The 24,007-nt window shown below is 44.3% G+C and overlaps 1 protein-coding gene across 3 annotated transcripts; it reads left to right on the top strand.

Moving 5' to 3' along the window:
- Positions 1 to 1,866: 1,866 nt before the first annotated feature.
- LOC112266753 (sodium channel subunit beta-4) lies at positions 1,867 to 24,007 on the top strand. Of its 3 annotated transcripts, none has more exons than XM_024444524.2 (6): positions 1,867 to 2,648; positions 21,186 to 21,349; positions 21,570 to 21,789; positions 22,647 to 22,776; positions 23,086 to 23,152; positions 23,357 to 24,007. In XM_024444524.2, exons 1-5 carry the CDS (start codon positions 2,555 to 2,557, stop codon positions 23,132 to 23,134), a joined length of 657 nt encoding a protein of 218 aa, XP_024300292.1. In that variant the 5' UTR covers positions 1,867 to 2,554; the 3' UTR covers positions 23,135 to 23,152; positions 23,357 to 24,007. The 3 variants fall into 3 exon arrangements, with proteins under 3 accessions (XP_024300292.1, XP_024300293.1, XP_024300291.1); XM_024444525.1 differs by having other exon boundaries at positions 23,362 to 23,452; XM_024444523.2 differs by lacking the exon at positions 23,086 to 23,152 and having other exon boundaries at positions 1,868 to 2,648.

Here is a 24,007-nt window from a genome sequence, read left to right as displayed (position 1 = left end):
CTCCATAGCCGATGTGAGCAAGACCTTTAAATAGGTCAAGATTCACAAAGCCGTGGGGCCAGACAGATTACCAGGATGTGTACTCAAAACATGGGCGGACCAACTGGCAAGTGTTTTCACTGACATTTTCAACCTCTCCCTGACCGAGTCTGTAATGCCTACATGTTTCAAACAGACCACCATAGTCACTGTGCCCAAGAAAGCAAAGGTAACCTGCCTGAATGATTACCGCACAGTAGCCATGAAGTGCTTTGAAAGGCTGGTCATGGTTCACATCAACACCATCATGCCAGAAACTCTAGACCCACTCCAATTCGCATACCGCCCCAACAGATCCACAGATGACGCAATCTCAATCACACTCCACACTGTGAGAATGATGTTCATTGGATACAGGTCAGCGTTCAACACCATAGTGCCCACAAAGCTCATCACTAAGCTGAGGACCCTGGGACTAAACACCTCCCTCTGCAACTGGATCCTGGACTTCCTGACTGGCCATCCCCAGGTGGTAAGGGTAGGTAACAACACATCTGCCATGCTGATCCTGAACAATGGGGCTCCTCAGGGGTGCGTGCTTAGTCTCTTCAAGTACTCCCTGTTCACCCACGACTGCGTGACCAAGCATGACTCCAACACCATCATTAAATTTGCACAACAGTGGTAGGCCTGATCACCGTCAACATTGAGACAGCCTATGGGGAGCAGGTCAGAGACCTGGCAGTGTGGTGCCAAGACAACAACTTCTCCCTCAATGTGATCAAGACAAAGGAGCTGACCGTGGACTATAGGAAAAGGAGGGCCGAACAGGCCCCCATTAACATTGACAGGGCTCAACTGGAGCAGTTCAAAAGTTTTAAGTTCCTTCGTGTCCACATCAGCAATGAACTATCATTGTCAAAACACACCAAGACAGTTGTGAAACCTTTTCCCCTTCAGGAGAATGAAAAGATTTGGCATGGGTCCCTAGATCCTCAAAAGGTTCTACAGCTGCATCATCGAGAGCTTCCTGACCGGATGCATCACTGCCTGGCATGGCAACTGTTCGGCATCTGACCGTAAGGTGCTACAGAGGGTAGTGTGTATGGCCCAGTACATCACCGGGGCCAAGCTTCTTGACATCCAGGACCTATATACTAGGCGATGTCAGAGAATGGCCCAAAAATAGACTGTTCTCTCTGCTAGCACATGGCAATGGAACCGGAGTACAGGACCAAAAGGCTCCTTAACAGCTTCTACCCCCAAGCCATAAGACTGCTGAACAATTAGTCAAATGGTCACCCCCCCACCCCTTTGTTTTGTCAATGCATTATCACTACACATTACCTCAACTAACCTGTACCCCCCCCACATTGGCTCGGTACCAGTACCCCCTGTATATAGCCTCGTTATGTCATTTTCTTGTTACTTTTTGATTTGATTTGATTTCTTTTTAAAATGTTCTTTTTAGAAATGTGACAATTTTGAAATGTGACTTTAGTAACAATATTTTCTTAACTCTATTTCTTGAACTTTATTGTTGATTAAGTGCTTGTACGCATTTCACGGTTAGGTCTACACCCGTTGTATTCGTCGCATGTGACAAATACAATTTGATTTGATTTGATCCAGGATGGAGGTGGGTATAGATGGCAGAGTACCCAGAGAAACCTTCCTAAACCTGGTCACGGGTGCAGTGGTAGACAGGGTGGATTCCAGGACCCTCCAGTGCAGGGCTGAACCCAGCACTGTGTGTGAGATAGCCCCCAGATGCAATCAGCCTGAAGGCCCCCCCTTCTACTCCTCCCCTCTCCCCTCCGTCCCCCTCCCCTCTTTCCCTCTCGCTCTCTCGCTCTGTCCTCCATGACTCTTCTGCAGTGGCTCCCCCTCCCCACTCATTCGTCCCTGTGCCGGCTAGGGAGACACATACTGCCTGCCTGCTGCCTGCAGCATTTGTGCCTGAGCTCCAGGCTCTGCTGTCCCCTCAGCTCCCTCCCCCCACATGCAGCTCTCCATCAGAGGGAACGATGACATCCTCTCTCCCCTGACTGCCTCCGACTGCTCCACAGCTCTGCGGGTGCAGACGCTCGCTCTCTCTGAGTGAGTTTTTCCCTCCCCTCTGCCTGGTCTAGCTCTCAGGCTGTGGGATTCAGTGGATAATCAGTGTGTCGGCGAGTGAGGGACTGAAGCAAAGAGAGAGAGAGAAAGCCTGGATCAGGTGCAGCAGCCTTGACTTCGTCTGTCTCTTTCTGTCTGTTTTCTGCCTGGCACATACAGAAGTGTAGACAGAACTCATAATTCAGCAATTAGCCTTCCTTCACCCTCTTTCTCCTCCTCTGGGACTCATCGCAAAGAAGGAGAGGAGAGGAGGGAGACACTCTTTGCAGAGTGACAAGTATTGTTTTTTTTTATTTGCTTGCTCTGCGTCCTACTTTGCCCTACCCCTTCCCTCTATCCCACCCGCACCCCTGCTTGCTCCAGCCAACACACACCCGCACACCCAGAGTGCGTGTCCAGTGGCAGACAGACAGATAAACAGACGGACGGACAGATAAACAGACGGACGCAGTAGGATATGGAGTCCAAAGGAAGCGGCAGGTTCTCTATGTCCAGGTGTTTGAGCTCAGGAGACACCGTCCACGCCAGTGTTGTCGTCACACTTCTGCTCGGTGAGTCCAAGAGCTGACTTTATACTGCCATTTTTCCTCTCCTCTCCTTAACCCTCTCTCTCTCTCTAACTCTCTCTTGCTCTCTCTCTCTCTCTCTCTGCACCCATCTTCCTCCATCTACCCCTGGGGTGCCAGCCAAATCACTACAGTTCCTGCCGAGCTTGCAGAAATGTGTCCGACGCCGGCAGACAGGGTTGCATACTTATTGCTTGTAAGCCATGGGGTTTATTTGGATACATGGCTCCTGCTTTTCTATATTGGGAGACTCTGATTCGTGTGTTTTAGCCACGCCGGGGCAGCGAGTGCTGGTTCTTTCTATTTTACAGTTCACTAAGAGAGTGAGTGGAGGGCATCAATTTTAGCTATCCTTGCGTAGATTCTGAGTCATTAAGAAGATGCTGGTAACAATGGATCCTGTTTAGGGAAAGTGGAATTATGGGCACTGCCAATGGACCTGCCAAGTCAATGAGTATGATCATGTACAATATTTACATCTTTTGCCATGCTTTAGGGGGGAATGGAGAGAATGATCCATGGGACAAGACAATATACATCTAGATGAGGCAGTGGGATGGAAGATGTCATGTGAGGAACACAGTTTAGTTGTCAAAAGATAGCCCTTTACACTGTCTTCCCATCAGATGATCTAGTGATGCAGATTCTACTGCACACTTCATTCTGCCACGCTACATTTACACATGCCACTTAATCAGGGACATATTTAACTCATACAGCTGTTGAGATGAATTGTATGGTGTTAATACAGGGAGGGAAGTGTATCGGAATGTACGGAGGAATATCATATTTTGTATTTATATATTTTGGGGAAAACATATTTAATATACAAATAAATAATGAGCAGGTTGGATCAATAACTACTCAAAATCGCAGGATATCCGTGCATCATCATTCTCCACAGTCTTCTTCCTGCTATGTTTTGTACAGACTAGTGCGACCACTAAGAATGGTCCAATAACCACGTGGGACCCTACATTTAAATATCTGGGTGATTTGATGTTTTTTTTATACAAATTGCTGTAGTATATTAGATTAGCTTTGTAGTAGAATACCCGACTGCCAGATATGGTATCATATTCCATATTGTTTTAACATATAGTGCTGCATAATGCACAATAACACAGTATAGTTACTCAGGCTTTAGACAAACTATGCCCTATCTATTGGAGAATCCACACATGATCACGTCAGTTTGCCATCGCTAATTGTTAGCACGTACTGTAATATGGACACAATTATTTGTGGGATAACTTAAGACTCCTCAGCATCTTTTGAGGTGAGTGCCTTTATGGCACCGATGCCAATCCAGCATCAAATAAGAACAAGATCACAAGATTACACAAAACATCTTAAAACATGTTTACGAGTCTAAATTAGCATACGATTCCAAAGCGGCCGACACAGCAGAGAGCTACCGATAATAAATAGGCTTTTTTCATGTTTCTTTGAGATGAAATCTGACATGATATTAGATTAACACATACCTGATAAGTAGCATCTCTTGCCTGTGTGTATCACTTGGCCAGTTGTCTCTGGATTCTCTGCCACTCATCCTCTCTGCCACTCATTCTCTGCCACTCATTCTCTGGCGACTCATCCTTGGCTCTGCGTCAAGGTGAAGTACAGGTATTTTTTCTACAGCTGGGGGGCGAAGGGTTAATGTGCATGCTCATATATATCCCCCAAGCGTACAGTGGAGGGTTTAACCTCCAATAAAATGAGTGGGGTTCACATATCGACCAACCAGGCGTAAGACAAGCCAACAACCCCTCAAGACATCCATCAGAGACCCCGGAAGGATCTTGAATGTTGCCGGAACGTTTGTGTGACCAAAATGTCCCCATATAAAGGCCCGGCAGTTATATCATTAGATCCTATGGTCGTTCTACATTAGCAGAGTTGAGACTATTAGACTACAGTATGAGAGATGTTAGCTGTGAGACTTGTACTTCACATCAGGTGATGGACAGAAGGTCAGGGAATTACGATATTTTAGTTGCACATTAGGATGTAGCCAGGCAAACACCCAATATAAGGCTTAAAGATGCAATCTCAAACTTTGGGAGAATTTCAGACAGTAGTTTTGAAAGTGGTGCTCATGAGCCAAATGCGGACCCCATTTTTTTTGTATACTACGTCATCCAATTCTGTACTATGTTATTCATTTGGTACGATATGTTACTTGCTGCATTTTCAACAAAGAAAATATTGCAATTCGTACTATATGTTACAAATCCAATTCGTACTATATGTTACAAATCCAATTCGTACTATATGTTACAAATCCAATTCGTACTATATGTTACAAATCCAATTCGTACTATATGTTACAAATTTGGTGTGCTCAAAGATGCAATATGTAACTTTTTGAGTAACCCGACCAAATGTACATACAAATGCGAAATACAGTGTACATATCTGTCATTCTCATTGAAAGAAAGTCTAAGAAGTGGTAGATCTGTTCTGTGTGCACTATTTCTATGCTCCTCGTTCTAAAGTTTCATAATTGAGTCTTTTACATTTGGTTTTGTACATCAGCTTCAAACAGCTGAAAATGAAATATTTTGGGGTTATTGAAAATATAGGTTACACCGGTTTAGATAGTACAATGATTCTCTACATTCTGAATTCTTATTCTGTTACGTAAACTGAAACTAAGCAAACTATTTGATTTTTCTTTTTGCAACCAGGAAATGGCAGAGCAATTTCTGCACCTTTACTAAGGGCTGTGCAGTCCTGATGAAAAACCAAGCCCCTTCGCGTCTGTTTGTGCTTGAAGTGAGTGAGCAGGCGTGAAATGGCCAACATTTGTTCTGGCATTATTCATCTATTTTTCCTGTAAGTCTAATGGAGGAAAACTACTTGTACCACACACAGGAACTCTCACCCTCAGCAAGACAAATGGGTAATCAACGTAGGGGAGATTGGGCTAAGTTGAGACATCTTTACTATGTCAAGTAAATATAGTATTCTTTGTAACAAAGATATCTACATATATTTCAGGACGTTGTGTATCCCTGGAAATAATCAGAATTTATGTAAACATAACAGTTTTGAAAACATAGCTTGTCCAAAAAAAAGTGGTCTCTTGGCACAATGGAGTAAGTTTAGCATAGGGACAGGACAAGTTGATCTGCCTTGGGGTAAGTGGGTGTTGGTGTCCTGTGACAGTGAGTGATGGTGCTGGTAGGTCAAAGTTGAATTCATGGAATGGGGGAATGGTATATTGTATATCTTAAATGTATGCCTACATTCATATATAGATCTCTCTGTTCAATATCACTTACCCTTCCATTTATTGACCAGTTGTCTGGGACAGGGATGTTGTTTCAATGTGCATATTCATAGGCAAGTAGTCAAGGCTTCTAAGCCCATCCGACTGGGCACACACTGGATGAATCAACGTTGTTTCCATGTCATTTCAATGACATTAAGTTGAACCATCATGGATTTGAGGACTGTGCTCAGTGGGATGAAACTGGTCTGCAAAATTCTTGATATGTTTAGCAAGCTCAGACTCCATGTTATCAGATGGGATGGCGTATCGCTGCAGAATGCTGGTTAAGTGTGCCTTGAATTCTAAATAAATCCCTGACAGTGTCACCAGCAAAGCACCCCTACACCAATATATTTTGATTTGTTTAACACTCTTTTGGTTATTACATTATTCCATATGTGTTATTTCATAGTTTTGATGTCTTCACTATTATTCTACAATGTAGAAAAACCCTTGAATGAGTAGGTGTGTCCAAACTTTTGACTGGTATTTGTGCATATTTTTTTCATTTTTTTTCAATGTACTTCTTCAGTGCCATTCAGTCTATTTTTTCATCGTGTGTTGCTGCTTCAAAGGACTTCTTCCCTCCTCTTGTTTCTTTGGCTGTTCTCTCATGAACCTCAAGGGGGGCTAAACCACTACTTGTTTTACATGTGCATGCACAGGGCATGATGGTGTCTACTCTGTAACAATAAAACATGCATCTTGAGTTCATGTGCATGACACATTGGAAAAAATACTATGCATATTATGCATAGAACTGACTAAATGTAATTATCATTTGTATGGGGTATGTGGCCATTAGCTCAACTTACCCCAAGGCAAACATTTTGACCATATTAACCCACACAGCTGTGCACTTTCATGCTTGATTCCGGACCTCCTCTTGTAGCTTATAGAGACCCCGGCTGATGCATAAAACAATCTTAAAACAACCTACTTTGGTTAAGATACAGTACTCGCATCCTAGAACCTATGACACAGTGCACTCATTTGAGTTTGTGACAGACTGAAAAACAGCTTTTATCTCCAGGCCATCAGACTGGTACCACTCGGGACTCTATCCTGCACCTTAGAGACTCATTGAACACGGGTGGTTTTAATACTGTTTACAAACTGTTCTACCCACTTCATATGTATATACTGTATTCTGTTCAAGGCACATCCCCATATAACTACTGCTGTGCACACCTTTTCTATTCATATACGGTCTATACATACCATCATATACATATATATTTATATTCCGGACTCTGGCATTGCTCATATTGATATTTCTTAATTAATATATATATATATATATATAACTTTGACCATTACCAAGGCATTGAACTGCTGGAGGGGTAGTGATGCTTTATCTCTGAAAGAGACATGTAAACTACCCCGGTGGATATCTGTTGGATATGTGCTGTTTAGCTAAAAATACAGATGATTTTAAGCCGTTTAAGTCATGTACACACACGACATCCTATAAATACCCATGGTGTATAGAGTCATGACTTAACTTTAACATTCATCTGTTTATTTATATAATCAACAACTATGTTTCATTTTTACCTGATTAAAATTATCATGTAACAATTAACTCATTCGGGGGCACCACGAGAACGGTTCTTTAAAGAGTTACCATCTCCAAAATGAAACTCTAAAAGGTCTTTACTTATCAATCTATAAACAGTCAACGTATTAATCATAACCTCGTATCACACCATCATTCGGAACAGTCATAACCTCCTTGCATTTGCAAAAACCGAGCCTTACTATGATTCAGTACTACACAAATTGGTTTAATAATTTATTTACTAGCTAATGAAATGGTAACACATGATAAACATACACACTTAATATGTTAAAAAAGGTCCCTAGTGGAATAACACAACATGGGTGCTTGTTACAAAAGAGATGGAGAGGGGTGGGGGGGGTGGGGGCAGAGAGGGACAATGACACTTAACGTTGGTACATTTAGAAATTACTCTCACTTACAGTAATCATATACTTTGCACACGAACCGCCGCCCTCTTTGGGTAAGAAATCATGAATGTATTTACATGAAATGTCTTGGTTTTCTGGATTTCTCTCAGCGGACAGGGCCACCTTGGAAAGGGAGTTGGACCTTTTCGCTTATAAGGCTCTGATTGTTCAAAATGGTTCTGGCAAGTTTCATACTGTTGTCCTTTTTTATAGTTGTCTGTTATCCGGTGACTTGTCATGTACAGTGCCTTGCGAAAGTATTCGGCCCCCTTGAACTTTGCGACCTTTTGCCACATTTCAGGCTTCAAACATAAAGATATAAAACTGTATTTTTTTGTGAAGAATCAACAACAAGTGGGACACAATCATGAAGTGGAACGACATTTATTGGATATTTCAAACTTTTTTAACAAATCAAAAACGGAAAAATTGGGCGTGCAAAATTATTCAGCCCCCTTAAGTTAATACTTTGTAGCGCCACCCTTTGCTGCGATTACAGCTGTAAGTCGCTTGGGGTATGTCTCTATCAGTTTTGCACATCGAGAGACTGAATTTTTTTCCCATTCCTCCTTGCAAAACAGCTCGAGCTCAGTGAGGTTGGATGGAGAGCATTTGTGAACAGCAGTTTACAGTTCTTTCCACAGATTCTCGATTGGATTCAGGTCTGGACTTTGACTTGGCCATTCTAACACCTGGATATGTTTATTTTTGAACCATTCCATTGTAGATTTTGCTTTACGTTTTGGATCATTGTCTTGTTGGAAGACAAATCTCCGTCCCAGTCTCAGGTCTTTTGCAGACTCCATCAGGTTTTCTTCCAGAATGGTCCTGTATTTGGCTCCATCCATCTTCCCATCAATTTTAACCATCTTCCGTGTCCCTGCTGAAGAAAAGCAGGCCCAAACCATGATGCTGCCACCACCATGTTTGACAGTGGGGATGGTGTGTTCAGGGTGATGAGCTGTGTTGCTTTTACGCCAAACATAACATTTTGCATTGTTGCCAAAAAGTTCAATTTTGGTTTCATCTGACCAGAGCACCTTCTTCCACATGTTTGGTGTGTCTCCCAGGTGGCTTGTGGCAAACTTTAAACAACACTTTTTATGGATATCTTTAAGAAATGGCTTTCTTCTTTCCACTCTTCCATAAAGGCCAGATTTGTGCAATATACAACTGATTGTTGTCCTATGGACAGAGTCTCCCACCTCAGCTGTAGATCTCTGCAGTTCATCCAGAGTGATCATGGGCCTATTGGCTGCATCTCTGATCAGTCTTCTCCTTGTATGAGCTGAAAGTTTAGAGGGACGGCCAGGTCTTGGTAGATTTGCAGTGGTCTGATACTCCTTCCATTTCAATATTATCGCTTACACAGTGCTCCTTGGGATGTTTAAAGCTTGGGAAATCTTTTTGTATCCAAATCCGGCTTTAAACTTCTTCACAACAGTATCTCAGACCTGCCTGGTGTGTTCCTTGTTCTTCATGATGCTCTCTGCGCTTTTAACGGACGTCTGAGACTATCACAGTGCAGGTGCATTTATACGGAGACTTGATTACACACAGGTGGATTGTATTTATCATCATTAGTCATTTAGGTCAACATTGGATCATTCAGAGATCCTCACTGAACCTCTGGAGAGAGTTTGCTGCACTGAAAGTAAAGGGGCTGAATAATTTTGCACACCCAATTTTTCAGTTTTTGATTTGTAAAAAGAATTTGAAATATCCAATAAATGTCGTTCCACTTCATGATTGTGTCCCACTTGTTGTTGATTCTTCACAAAAAAATACAGTTTTATATCTTTATGTTTGAAGCCTGAAATGTGGTAAAAGGTCGCAAAGTTCAAGGGTGCCGAATACTTTCGCAAGGCACTGTAAGTCCTGAACAGAACTACAGAGTTTATTTTCCTTCCATTCGCTCCTTGAGTTGCTGCTTTGAAGATAGGCTAACCAGCCAGGTCGATGGTAGAGTAGTAGGATGGTCCTACTTAAATTTGCTTTGGTATTTACATTACTTAGGGCAGCTAATCAGCCGCACCAGTGATTGTTCTGGAGGTGAGTTTATCATCTCTACCTCGTGTTGAGATTCAAAGTTCAGACCCCTTTAAACGTGCAGCTGCAGCTTGACGTCTCTCTGGTCTGGTATGTTCATTTCTTTACCCATCATTTATTCAGTTTGTTCGAAAGGGGCGGTTCCCGTCAGGCTGACATGCTCTCTGACCTCACTCGTGAGCATGACTTGTCACTTGCAAAGTTTAAATAAAACAATATCTCTTATAGCTCCTCAAATCACATCCCTCTCTTAACAAAAAGCACTTTCATAATGGTTCATATTACATGTACAACGTATAGGATGGACACTTCGTACACGTAGTGGGTATACTTTCCAAGTTACAGTATTTCCTTTGTAACATGTTTAATGACATCACAAAATAACAAGCAAAATTACATTTGTTTTCTATAGATCACCTTTGGCCATTCCCCACATTCTATATTAGAAATATTGTTCCACTATGAGCTTCTGAACGTGTTAGCGTTTCGGAGGGAAAAGTCTCTTGTAACAAAGGAGATTCCTGTGGTGAATATTGGGGAGGGAGACCTGAATCGTCTCTTCTTGATTTACAACAGGACCTGAGTCATGTTGCGGGTGAGAGGGGGTCTCTGATTGAAGTTATTAATTGCAAACTTGATCTGACCTATTTGGATTCTCATGGCCAGTCATGACAATAGACTCCTGAGATAATACATTGGCATGCCATGTTTAATGGTGTAGCATTTTACTTTAATGGTGTAGCATTTTATTCAACCTTTATTTAACTAGGCAAATCAGTTAAGAACAAATTCTTAATTACAATGACGACCTACCAAAAGGCAAAAAGGCCTCCTGCGGGGATGGGGGACAACATGACAACACAGCATAGTAGTAACACAACATGACAAAACACACATCACGACAAGAGAGACACCACAACACTACATAAAGAGAGCCCTAAGACAACAACATAGCATGGCAGCAACACATGACAACACAGCGTGGTAGCAACACAACATGACAACAACATGACAAAACACACATCACGGCAAGAGAGACACCACAACAGTAAACAAATAGAGACCTAAGACAACAACATAGCATGGCAGCAACACATGAAAACACAGCGTGGTAGTAACACAACAAGACAACAACACAGGGGGGTCCTTCTCTCTTCCTAGCTGAACCTGTCCTCTAGGCCACACTATAAATAAAGGGTATGGCCTTTTTCAGAGGTTATTTGGTATGGCTTGTGATGTTGGCTTGTTATGTTGTAAACAGAGATGGCATTGGGAAGAAATCCACCACAACACATCCCATTCATTGTGGATGTGATGCTAAAGCCTTAAGGCATAGTATTATTTATCATGTATGACGTAACTCTGTATAGCCACGAATAGCATGTAGGGTATCACACAGGGCTGAAACAACCGGTGCGCAACAACATTCCCAGCCAGCAGCGGTGAATGTTAAACACTTAGCTCAGCAGAAGTAGACCAAGTGGCTGGGACCAAGGAGAGGAGATCATGTATTATTGTCAGAGTGTGAATGGGATTAGAAGGGATGCCCCTGTCTCCCTCTGCATCTCCCTCTCCCTCTGGCTCGATTACCTGACCAACAGTCTGGTCTCAGAGACCTCAACACCGTACGCTTGGTCACTAGTTGACCTTTAGTTGACTCGTTGACCTTTAGTTGACCCGTTGACCTTTTACCATGAATGTGTTTGTCTCCGGTAACAAAGTTCAACTTTGCCTTTTTAATGTCCAGACGGTCTTATTCTTCAAACGTTGTGTGTGTGTGTGTGCGTGCGTGTGTGTGAGTGCGTGAGTGAGTGCAATGTGTACGTTAACACGTGTGTGTAGATTTGTGTTTGCATGTAAAGTGCTGCGGCACGTGCACTTAATTATCACCGTGTGTGTTATGGATGGGGCACACTGTCCTGGTTATGAGCACACTGTCCTGGTTATGAGCACATTGTCCTGGTTATGAGCACACTGTCCTGGTTATGAGCTCGTGACATCCTGTTGATCCACAGATTAGTCTGGACTGAGCCACAATCATGGGGAGGGCCAGCAGCACCAGCTGCCCTGGTGTTCATAACCATACTCGTCTTAAGCTGGTCTGTGCCCCTGCCAAAACCAGCACCCACACCCCGGGCTGATGTTATTTCCTCTTCAGACACACGCCACTCTTTCAGGCCGAATAGTTATTACAGCCCGGCCAATACCGTAAGAATTCCCCCTTCCCCCACTCGCAGAAACACATGTGCACACACACAAGCAGGCAAGCACACACACACACACAAACACACCCAGAGTGAGAGCGAGAGACACACAGTTTTGAATGTCATCAACCCTCACCCACATACAGATCTACTGATCTACTCCCCAGAGCTACATAACTCCACTGGCCACACACGGATACTCAGCACTCCTCCCCTGTGTGCAATTACTGCACCGTGCTGACGGCCTGTACATAGCAACGTGTTATAATACTAACACTATGCACTGGCATTGTTTGAGACATTAATCTACACGGATTGTAACATGCAATGATAGACTCCTTGCTGTGGTCCGTGGTTGTAATGTTAGACTGAAAAACTGCAGTGGCATTTGTTTTTGTATTGTACACCTGCTGAAGTGATGGTTTGAATTGCTGCACTAAAATCATAGGTGGTTGGGCCATGGTTGGGCCATTTAGATTTACTGGAGGTGTAATGGGGTGCGTACTGGCGGCAGAGAAGTCAGGCGCAGGAGAGCGGAAACTGGTTCACAACGGTGTCGTTTAATATCCATAAACCACCGTCAACAGAACAATACATGAAATGGGTCAAACAAAACTCAGTAATCACCAGCATACCGTGCACAAGCACTACATGAAACAATTACGGGTTAAATACACAACATGTAATTGATGGAATTGGAACCAGGTGTGATAGAAGACAAGACAAAAGCAATGGAGAAATGAAAAGTGAATCGGCGATGGCTAGAAAGTCGGCGACGCCGAACGCCGCCCGAACAAGGAGAGGGACCAACTTCGGCGGAAGTCGTGACAGGAGGATTGTGTCTGTCAAGGTTATGAGGGAATGTTTGATGACATCATGAATTAAGGTACCTTGGGAGAATAGCGTTGATTAGGAAAAAATGAAAACAAGGACTGCATCAGCGTTTTTCTTGGATATTTCCTAAAAAAAAACAGTCCAAATGAACCAGAAAGCAAGTTCCGTTTTTTATTTTGTACGAAATGTACGTTCTAGTAAATCGTCCAGAGATTTCCCATATAGGTTGCAAGGGAAATGAGTTATGGCTGTAAATTGAGAGCCTAAATACAGCACATGGAAAGTTTACACCAAAAGGTCAGCGCTGAGGAGTTGATTGTTTTAATGAATTCCCATCCCCTGGGTTGGAGGATGCTTGCTCTGGTACGTGGATCTATTGTGGACTTGAATTCTTGTGTGTTCCTGTTTTCAAATAAGTTGAAAGATGCCTCATACAGTCTGTAATAGTCCCCCTGCAATTGGAAACTATTTCAAAAGATAATGACTATGGGCTGGTGTACTCAACAAAAACCTGTAAGAAAATGATCTCCGTCTTGGCATCCCAGGCCATTATGCTTCGCTTTCAGTGTTTTATCGTTACGTTAGACCACAGGTAAAGGTAGACAATAGTTCAAAATCCGCCAAGACTCACATATACTGGGAAAAGAAGATGCCATCTTTCAGAGAAATCCAAATTCTGTTCTGTTCTAATAGGGGTCCGTTGTCATTATGTGGTGTTGCTGTTGAGGTGAGTCGTGTTCTCTTGAGAGGGTTGGAGTGTTCAGCTAAAATGACACTGGATACCTCTAGCATACGCGTGTTTCCATGTTTGTTTGTTTTTTTCCCTCCAAAACAACCTTTCCTTGGCTTTCTCCAGTGTAGCTGAAGCAACGTTACTGAATTGTCAAAGACCCCAGCCACCCCAGTCATAGACTGTTCTCTCTACTACCGCATGTCAAGCGGTACCGGAGTTCCAAGCCGAGATCAAAAAGGCTTCTCAACAGTTTTTACCCCCAAGCCATAAGACTCCTGAACAGGTAATCAAACGGCTACCCGGACTATTTGCATTGTGTGCCCCCCCAACCTCTCTTTTTATGTTGCTGCTACTCTCTGTTTATCATATATGCATAGTCACTTTAACTATACATTCATGTACATACTACCTCAATTGGGCCGACCAACCAGTGCTCCCACACATTGGCTAACCGGGCTATCTGCATTGTGTCCCTCCACCCACCACCCGCCACCTACCACCCGCCAACCCCTCTTTTACGCTACTGCTACTCTCTGTTCATCATATATGCATAGTCACTTTAACTATACATTCATGTACATACTACCTCAATTGGGCCGACCAACCAGTGCTCCCACACATTGGCTAACCGGGCTATCTGCATTGTGTCCCTCCACCCAGCACCCGCCAACCCCTCTTTTACGCTACTGCTACTCTCTGTTCATCATATATACATAGTCACTTAATCATATCTACATGTACATACTACATCAATCAGCCTGACTAACTGGTGTCTGTATGTAGCCTTGTTACTTTTATAGCCTGTCTTTTTACTGTTGTTTTATTTCTTTACTCACCTAATACCTTTTTTTGCACTATTGGTTAGAGCCTGTAAGTCAGCGTTTCACTGTAAGGTACACCTGTTGTATTCAGCGCACGTGACAAATAAACATTGATTTGATTTGATTTGACAGCGATCCAAGAAGGAACAATATCTTCCACTGCACTGTGGTTTGGTGTGCTGTAGCTGAGAGAGCAGTGTGCCTGTAAGAGGGCCAGAGAGACAGAGAGAGAGGCCTGCTGCACAGGCTGCGTGTACTTACTGAACTTCAGTCTCACTTTCAGGTCTATGGAGTGACTCATGGGCTTCTGTTTGACTGTGTTATAAAACCCTCCTGATGCATTTCCATATGCAATAGAGCAACCTACATCTGTAGTCACCAAGTGGAGGGTTCATGGGACCAGATGGATAACCAAGCGCCAGGCTAAGGCCACACGGCCACTAGTAAACGCACACGGGGAGGAAGATGGAGGAAGAGAAATTGAATGAGAGAAGGGTCAACTCAGTGAAGAGGTAGGAATGTGAAGAGGGGTGGAGAGAATACAGAAATAGATGTATTTTACCGGAGCTTGGTTACATTAGGAGCTCCCATGAAAGAAGGGATGAGTTAAAGTTTGAGTGGAAATACAGAGTCTTCCCCAATGTCTGACGCAGCCTGTAGAGACAAGTGGTGGCGGGCCTGTAATGAAGAGGAGAGAGAGACGAGAGGAGAGGGGAGAGCCAAGGGCAGATTAATTATTAACCAACTCTTGAGTGTTTAGTGCAACGAAGGGATGTACAGGGCAGGGGTGAGGAGAGGAGGAATAGTTAGCGAGAGATTCTGAGTGATGGTGGGACGGAGGTAAAAGAGGCAGGGGCGGCGGAATGGTTTAGATGGGGAAGAGAGGGACAGGGACAGGGGGGGGAGTAAGACTACACAACTAAGAATGATAGAAGGGAGATAGCTAAGTAAATGGAGGGCTGTGTTCTTTCTGTTATTTGTTTTCTGTTCTTTCTGAAATGCATCACTCCAACGACCACTTCCTGGGTTCTGGTACAGGCAGTTCAGATGGGGATGTTTTGAAGAAGGGTGTCCTTTCTCTGTTCCCAACTCCCTTGGAATAGAAATTACAACAGCAGTTTGAATGGAGCATCTGACAGGGAGTTCCAGGCCAGCAGTCACTTTACATTAGTGATCAATCCCCGGGGCGAGATGAAAATGGCAAAAGGATGAGATTAGGAATATAATCCAGCCTTGTCCCAACACAAACCACTGTCTCTGTCGCTCATTTTAGGATCATAACTGATCTAACTTTAGCGACTGGTGTATCCCCTTGGTCATCGGATGTGTGTGTTTGTGTGTGTGTGTCTGTGTGTGTGTGTGTGGGGGGGGTTGAGGACAGCTGTTCTTGATTTAATCTGAGATTAGCATGAGATATCACAGCTGTGATGCATTCACAAGGGCCACTAAAGGAGTCAGGAGAGGACAGGGAGGCTGCCAGTTTGGGTTGCTAGTCTAGACAGATGTAGTTTAGAGGACAAACAAGTAAACACCTCACAGAGACGCAGACAGGTAGGTTTTAGGCACACACACACACACCCCACATGCTTAAAAATGTGCTCAGTCGTGAAATGAGCAGTGCGATAGACACTAGCTCTTAAACTACAAGGCAAATATCATGTATCAGGTGCGCAGAACCGTTCTTCATTCACTGGATATTACAGTGTTGTACAACGGTAATGTAAAACTCTCAGACTACGGTAACAGCAGTGTCACCACAATTGTACGTTGACTGTGTCAACAGAACAAACAGTCTGCCAAGTCACAGCTAATCGACGAGGAGTCAAGCCTTCGCAGTAAACACACAGGTCCAACGGCAGCCTGTTTCTCTCTCTCTCTCGCTCCCTCTCTTAGAGGCAACGATTGTGTTGTGTGTCTGTGTGTGTCTGTGTGTGGGTGTGTGTGTGTGTTCGTCTGGGCATGTGTGACAAAGTGATTGGAGGTAATATATTTGCCAGGCAGCAGGCAGGCAGTCGAGGCCGGCGAGCAAAAGGGTGTTTCTTTAATTAAAACCACTGAGAGATTAGTTCTGTCCTGCCCTCCTGGGACCCACAACACACACACACGTGACTGACCGGCCATGCTCTCCCCAACCGAGCTATAGCCCAGCACTGCTGGCATCATACAGCTTAGAGTGTCGGCCAAACCCTTTGCCTCAGAGCCCGTGAGCCCCCTTGGGCCAAAACCAACACCACCACAAAACAGTTTCCTATAAATTGTGTAAAGATGAGGAGTGGATGAGCAGAGAGAGCAAGGGAGAAGGAGGCAGAGCGAGAAACAGAGTATTTTTGAGCCGCTGCAGCATTACTCTGCTGCATTACAGAGAGAGGGTGAGCGAAATGGATGGAGGGAGGGATAAATTGCGGCGCAGAAGAGGGAAGTGTGCATGCGTGCAAGGGTTTGTGTGTACCATATGCCTATGCCCGTGCATCCCTAGAAATGGGTAAGGGAGATAACCCGGGAAGGCAAAATTGAAATAATGCAAAATAGAGAGCTTGGATTGTTTTGCAGGGACCCCTCGCTCATTCTCCTTCTGCTTCCCTCAGTCAGTTCTCTCTCTTTGCTGAACTGTGATTGATGCTAGCGTCTGTCATTCTCAACACTGTCATTCTCAGCCCAGTAAAAAGAACAATCTGTCAAGATCTGACAGTGGATTGGGTGGGTATAAACTATATGCCAATTGCGCCAACTAGCCCCCTAGGTGGAATTCACACCATATTGATTACACAATGTAGATTACAAGGTACAAGATTTCAGATGCAATATAAATATGACCGAGACTATTTGGACTGAAGTGGCTAGAGGCTAGGGACTAGGGACAAGGAGCTAGTGTCATGTCCGTTGCAAGGAGGAGACCAAGGCGCAGCGTGGTAAGCGTACATTCTTAATTTATTAAACAAATGCAACACTGAACAAACTAACAAAAGTGAAGCTATACGAGTGATGACAAGGCAACTACACATAGACAAGAACCCACAAAATACCCAAGGGAATATGGCTACCCAATCAGAGACAATGATAAACAGCTGCCTCTGATTGGGAACCAATTCAGGCCACCATAGACATACAATAAACCTAGACTTGCAAGAAATGCTAGATATACAAAACCCCTAGACAAGACAAAACTAACATACCCACCCTAGTCACAGATTGGTAACAGATAATTCTAACAGATAAATCTTTTCCAATTTCAGATTTGAAAAGCAGGGAAGTAGACCAAGATGTTATCACCCTCAATTTTTGTCTAAGTTGTTGGCAAAGTGGTCAAAGTAGATGATTTGTGTCAAAAGTTGCATTGACATTGAATGGAATGTCGAAAGTGATGATGTCACAATGGGGCCGTTAGAATGTTGAGGAAATCTCTTGAAAGTGGACGGAGGACAAAAAAAAAGACAAAAAGTTTCATAGTTTAGAAAGTATGAAATATATCAAGAAGTTGGATACAAGTGTAATGAATACTCAGGGAGAAAAATGTGTAGATTTCACACGCAAAGCGCGGCAGATGGAGCTGATGAGACTAGGTGAGAAACGAACACAGGTGAAATCAATGAACAAAAATGAAAGACAGGGCTACGTTCCAGAACACAAAGAAACAGGGCTTCGTTCCAGAACACAAAGAAACAGGGCTTCGTTCCAGAACACAAAGAAACAGGGCTTCGTTCCAGAACACAAAGAAACAGGGCTTCGTTCCAGAACACAAAGAAACAGGGCTTCGTTCCAGAACACAAAGAAACAGGGCTTCGTTCCAGAACACAAAGAAACAGGGCTTCGTTCCAGAACACAAAGAAACAGGGCTTCGTTCCAGAATACAAAGAAACAGGGCTTCGTTCCAGAACACAAAGAAACAGGGCTTCGTTCCAGAACACAAAGAAACAGGGCTTCGTTCCAGAATACAAAAGAAACAGGGCTACGTTCCAGAACACAAAGAAACAGGGCTTCGTTCCAGAACACAAAGAAACAGGGCTTCGTTCCAGAACACAAAGAAACAGGGCTTCGTTCCAGAACACAAAGAAACAGGGCTTCGTTCCAGAACACAAAGAAACAGGGCTTCGTTCCAGAACACAAAGAAACAGGGCTTCGTTCCAGAACACAAAGAAACAGGGCTACGTTCCAGAACACAAAGAAACAGGGCTTCGTTCCAGAACACAAAGAAACAGGGCTTCGTTCCAGAACACAAAGAAACAGGGCTTCGTTCCAGAACACAAAGAAACAGGGCTACGTTCCAGAACACAAAGAAACAGGGCTTCGTTCCAGAACACAAAGAAACAGGGCTTCGTTCCAGAACACAAAGAAACAGGGCTTCGTTCCAGAACACAAAGAAACAGGGCTTCGTTCCAGAACACAAAGAAACAGGGCTTCGTTCCAGAACACAAAGAAACAGGGCTTCGTTCCAGAACACAAAGAAACAGGGCTTCGTTCCAGAACACAAAGAAACAGGGCTTCGTTCCAGAACACGAAGGAAAAGAACAGGTTGACTAGGAAAAGAAAATCAAAACCTTACAACAAGCAACACACTCCAGACCAGTCTGCGTGTTTTAAAGTTTGAATGACACGTTCTAGCTTAGATGGCGTGAGAGGAGTAGCGTGCTAAAGAAAACTGATAAGAAGAAGAAGTACGTGGAAGATTTTAAGTGGGGACTCTTGCTTCGGCAAGCCCCATGAACTAGCTGAAACAAGCCGTCTGCGTTCACGCTTCGAGTCATTTCTGCTAGCTGTCTGACCGACCAGAGTAACAACAATACACAGCCTTTTGCGTTTTTTCTCTTGGCGTTGCCAACCCACTAGCCTGGGTACCAGTCTGTTTCTGCTAACATTCCAGTCCTTGCGTCTCATATGCCATGTTTAGAGTGGAATGTTTACAGAAACAGACTGGTACCCAGGCTACCAACCCACCTGTCTATTGGCAGAAATTATTTTCATTGATTCATCATTTCAATTATTTTGGAAAGGGCAATGTTTTATTTCATTTTCACTTTATGGTTATGGTAACGCAGTGGCTAGGCTGAGCTGAGCTAAGCTGAGGCAATTTGCTGATTGGATTGCTTGGTTCTCCTGATCTGATCTATTGCCATGTTGTGCAAGGCTAGTGGGACTGCAGTACTATAGTCTTCAGTCATTTACCGTCCAGAAAACACTCACTCGTACCAGGGTTGGTAACAGGCCCACCCATACACTCGGCACACACACTCACTATTTCTTTCCCAGAATGAAATATTGAGATGGGATTCGAGAGTATTTAAAAATAGCCCCTGTGCAGTCCTCCCAGCGCTGACACCAAGCCGCGTGGTGAGAATACCACCGCCCGCCATGCTGCAGCGTGCTGCACGGCATGGCCCACAGGACCAGACAGAAAACAACCTGCCGCTTCTCTCTCTCTCTATCTTTCTCTCTTTCCTCCTCCACTCTCCCTCTTTGTCTCTCCCCCTCTCTCTCTTTCTCCCTCTGTCCCTCCTCCTGCTCACTCCCACACACACGCATTTCCTCTTTTCCTCTTTCACCTTTTCCTCTTTCACCTTTTCCTCTTTCACCTTTTCCTCTTTCACCTTTCACCTCGCTCTCCCATGAAAACATGTTTGAGTAGGTTACTTGATTTGGATGCAGTAGAATGCAGAGGACTCAAATATTTTGGAGACCACGCGGGTGCTTTGACTGGGGGAGGCATGATGACTTATCATGGGCACACACTCAAACACACACACGCACACTCAAACACACGCGCGCACACACACACACGCACACAACTCACACGCACACACACAAACGCAGGTCTATGTTAAGCAGGTCTATGTTGGCCTAGGTTGACCAGCCAGGTCACCCGTGATACAAGTCAGTATTTGACGTCCATCCATGTCTGAGGACGTCAGGTGATGGGATAGAAACCGACCACTAGGGGGCAAGGGTGAGCGCTGTTACCTTCAAGTAGGTTTCGGTTTTGCTAGAGCGTTGTGGGCGGTGATAACAGATTGGTGTACGCATCTGCCTCTTATTCCAAAGGTTGAGATCCAGCAATAAAAAGTTAGGCTTAAAACAAAACTATCTCATTCCTTAACCCTTAACCCTTGACCATTAACCCTTCCTTAACCCTAAGCCTCATTCCTTAACCCTTGATTTCAGAGTTAATGCCTAAACTTCACCTTAAACAACTTCGAAATTTGACTTTTGAGGAACATCGGTGAACATATAATTCTGACGTGAGACTGTGAGAGCTTGTTGAGGTTGACCGCGTGTTATGTGCTGTGCCCCAGTGCCAGCTCCTTGGGTAAGTGATGATAGTAACAACAATTTAACAGCCAGGCCTCTATAAAAATAGCCAGAGATAAGAGAAGACGGTAATGCAAGCTACTGCTGCTGGTGAAAAACAAATGATGTCCTCACACTTTCCCTTCCTTGTTCTCTCTTTCTCTCTCTGTAGAGAATTTACATTTCTATCTTCCAGTCTGCCACATCATTGGATCCCAAATTGTTTACTTACAAATCTAATCATATTCTCTCTCTCTCTCTCTCTCTCTCTCTCTCTCTCTCTTTCTCTCTCTCTCTCTCTCTTTCTCTTTCTCTCTCTTCTTCCTTCCCTCCCACCTCCATCCTTTGCAGGGGTATGGTGTGCTTCAGCGCTGGAGGTTTCAGTGGGGAAGGTGCCCTTCATGGAGGCAATGAACGGCAGCACGGTGCTGTTACCATGCACCTACTCCAGCTGCATCGGCATCAAGAACCTCTACTTCAACTGGCAATACAACGACAACGGCACCTTCATGAAGGCAAGACACTGACCGAGAGGAGTTATCTCCGTCACTAACACCCCCTCAGTGAGCAACTTGACCTCCCGCTCATATCTCAACACCTCTCCCCCTCACCTCTGTTCTCCACCTCGTTCCCCCTCTCCTTCTCCCTCCTCTTCTCCCCCTCCCTCTCCCACCTCTTCTCCTCCTCTTCCTCCCCTTCTACCCTCTCCCTCTCCTCCTCTCTATTCCTCTCCAGCTGTGTGAGGCAGTGATCCCCATAGAAGGTGTGGAACCCCGGGTGCAGGTGTACCACGAGCGGATAGAGTTTGTGGGCAGCAGTAAGCACAACAACATCTCCATCCTGCTGTTCAATGTGACCTTCGAGGATGAGGGAGAGTACACCTGTTTCGCCCGGAATCCCAAGGAGAAGCATCGCAACCATAGCGCCATCTTCACCCTGTTCGTGGTGGATGAGTGTAAGGCACTGCACCCTCCCTTGACTGCATACAACATACTCACTGACGACATGTTCATAATTTAGGTTTAGCCAACCCGGTCACCAGTCGTTTTGATGCCTTCAGGTGGATGTAGAGGCAAATATCTGATTCCTTTGTCATGTGTCTAAGTTTCACATTGTATAATTAGGCAATGAGGCACGAGGGGGTGTGGTTTATGGCCGCGGCTAAGGGTTGTTCTTAGGCACGATGCATCGTGGAGTGCCTGGACACAGCCCTTAGCCGTGGTATATTGGCCATATATCACAAACCCCCAAGGTGCCTTATTGCTGTTAGAAACTGGTTACCAACGTAATTAGAGCAGTAAAAATAAATGTTTTGTCATACCCGTGGCATACGGTCTGATATACCACGGCTGTCAGCCAATCAGCGTTCAGGACTGGAACTACACAGTTTATAATTAAGCAATAAGGCATGAGGAGGTGGGGTATGTTCTTAGGGCTGTTCTTACGCACGACGCAACGCTCGAGCCACCCAGCATATAATGGCTCAAGAATACCCTGATATCAGTTCCATGGTCAAGTGTTATGTTGCAGCATGATCTATGTATTGTTTTAATACACTAGAATACATTCCAAGGAGGATTCCTCTTCGTTGCCTGGTAAAAGATGTTTGCTGGTTGGTTTTTCTTCAATGTTCACAGATTCACCTTTGACCTAATGTCAAAGATCTGCGTCAAGTTACTTCTTCATCTTCTCCTAGAAGGTACGCCTGGCTCTCATTATAGGGAAACAGCTGAGTGCTATTCTTATAGAACCCTCTCTTCCTCTCACCATCCCATTCCTCCCTCCCTTCCGCCCTCTCTCTTGTCTCCCCAGTGAAAGTGGTTGACAATACCGTAACCACCATCATCGTGTCTGTCGTGGGCGGGGTCATTGGCTTGATCGTCGTTGTCATGGTGACAAAGACTCTGGTGCTCCTCATCCTAAAAAAGTCTGCAGAGAAGAAGTAAGTGATGACAACTCTGTTGCATAAGTGATGACAACTCAGTTGCATAAGTGATGACAACTCAGGTGCATAAGTGATGGCAGAGTATACAGTTAGTATATATTATGTGAGTGTGTGCAGCTGAAAAAATAAATAATACATTTCAGATACAGAGATAGCGCACACAGGCTGGGAGCAGCACAGGAGCAGCCACAGAGTGGCGCCCGTTGAGCTGTTTGGGAGTTAACTGCCTTGCTCAAGGGCATCTGAGATATTAATGCCAGCAACCCTCTGGTTGCCAGCTCACCCCCTTCACATTTTTCCCGTCAGCGCTGGGATTCGAACCGACAGCTCTTCGGCTACCACCTCCCCCCTTTGAAACTGTCATGGAACATTGGTATGCATGCCTTTATCAACATTTCTTTACTTGCCTTTTGTTTTTCACACTGACTCTGACCTCTCTCTCTCTCTCCCCCTCTCTCTCTTTCTCTCTCTCTCTCTCTCTCTCTCTCCCCCTCTCTCTCTCCCCCCCTCTCTCTCTCTCCCCCCTCTCTCTCTCTCTCTCTCTCTCTCTCTCTCTCTCTCTCTCTCTCTCTCTCAGTAAAGAGTGCCTTGTGAGCTCAGGACAGGACAACACAGACAATGAACTCAACGCAGCCAAAGCGGACAACAAAGCCACACCGAAGGCATGAAACATATACACCTGTGTATATGTACATACAGTATATGTCTGTACATGTACACACGCAAATATATTGCACAGACATAGAAAGAAAGCTATTATCAATGGACTGTTTTATCTTTATCTAATGACACAAGTATAACATGAACCAATGTGAAATCATATGTCATATGTCATATGTGCTTGAGATTTGGGGAACATGATAGGTGATCAGGGCTGGATCAGACACACTCCAATGACACACCTTATGTATTGTGTATTCAGATTGGGGTTTAATTGCAGCATTTATCTGAATCAGCTCAAAGTCTATTTACTGTACAAGCATTTCTGGAATCAACATCGACGTTTCACCAGTTACTCATTCATGTTCACGGCGTAAAAACGGCAGATTGACGTTTATTGGGATGAATCTTGTCATGGGAGCAGAGCTGATCATTTTCCGCTAGATTCAAGGTTAGGATTTATATATAAGGTTAACAGTGTAATTACGGTCAGGGTTAAGGTCAGGTTTAAACCAGAGGAGGCTGGTGGGAGGAGCTATAGGAGGACCTGCTCATTGTAATGGCTGGA

The sequence above is a fragment of the Oncorhynchus tshawytscha genome, linkage group LG14, assembly GCF_018296145.1.
Source record: "Oncorhynchus tshawytscha isolate Ot180627B linkage group LG14, Otsh_v2.0, whole genome shotgun sequence".
NCBI classification, from domain to species: Eukaryota; Metazoa; Chordata; class Actinopteri; order Salmoniformes; family Salmonidae; genus Oncorhynchus; species Oncorhynchus tshawytscha.
Note: the sequence above shows the minus strand (reverse complement) of the source record. Positions and strands in the feature narration are given on the sequence as shown.

What these genes read in the sequence shown, in the direction of transcription:
- LOC112266753 (XM_024444523.2), top strand. Translation starts at nt 2,555, where the DNA reads ATGGAGTCCAAAGGAAGCGGCAGGTTCTCTATGTCCAGGTGTTTGAGC. An exon ending in CCTGTTCGTGGTGGATGAGT is followed by an intron (nt 21,790 to 22,646) that starts GTAAGGCACTGC and finishes TTGTCTCCCCAG; the next exon opens with TGAAAGTGGTTGACAATACC. An exon ending in AAAAAGTCTGCAGAGAAGAA is followed by an intron (nt 22,777 to 23,356) that starts GTAAGTGATGAC and finishes TCTCTCTCTCAG; the next exon opens with TAAAGAGTGCCTTGTGAGCT.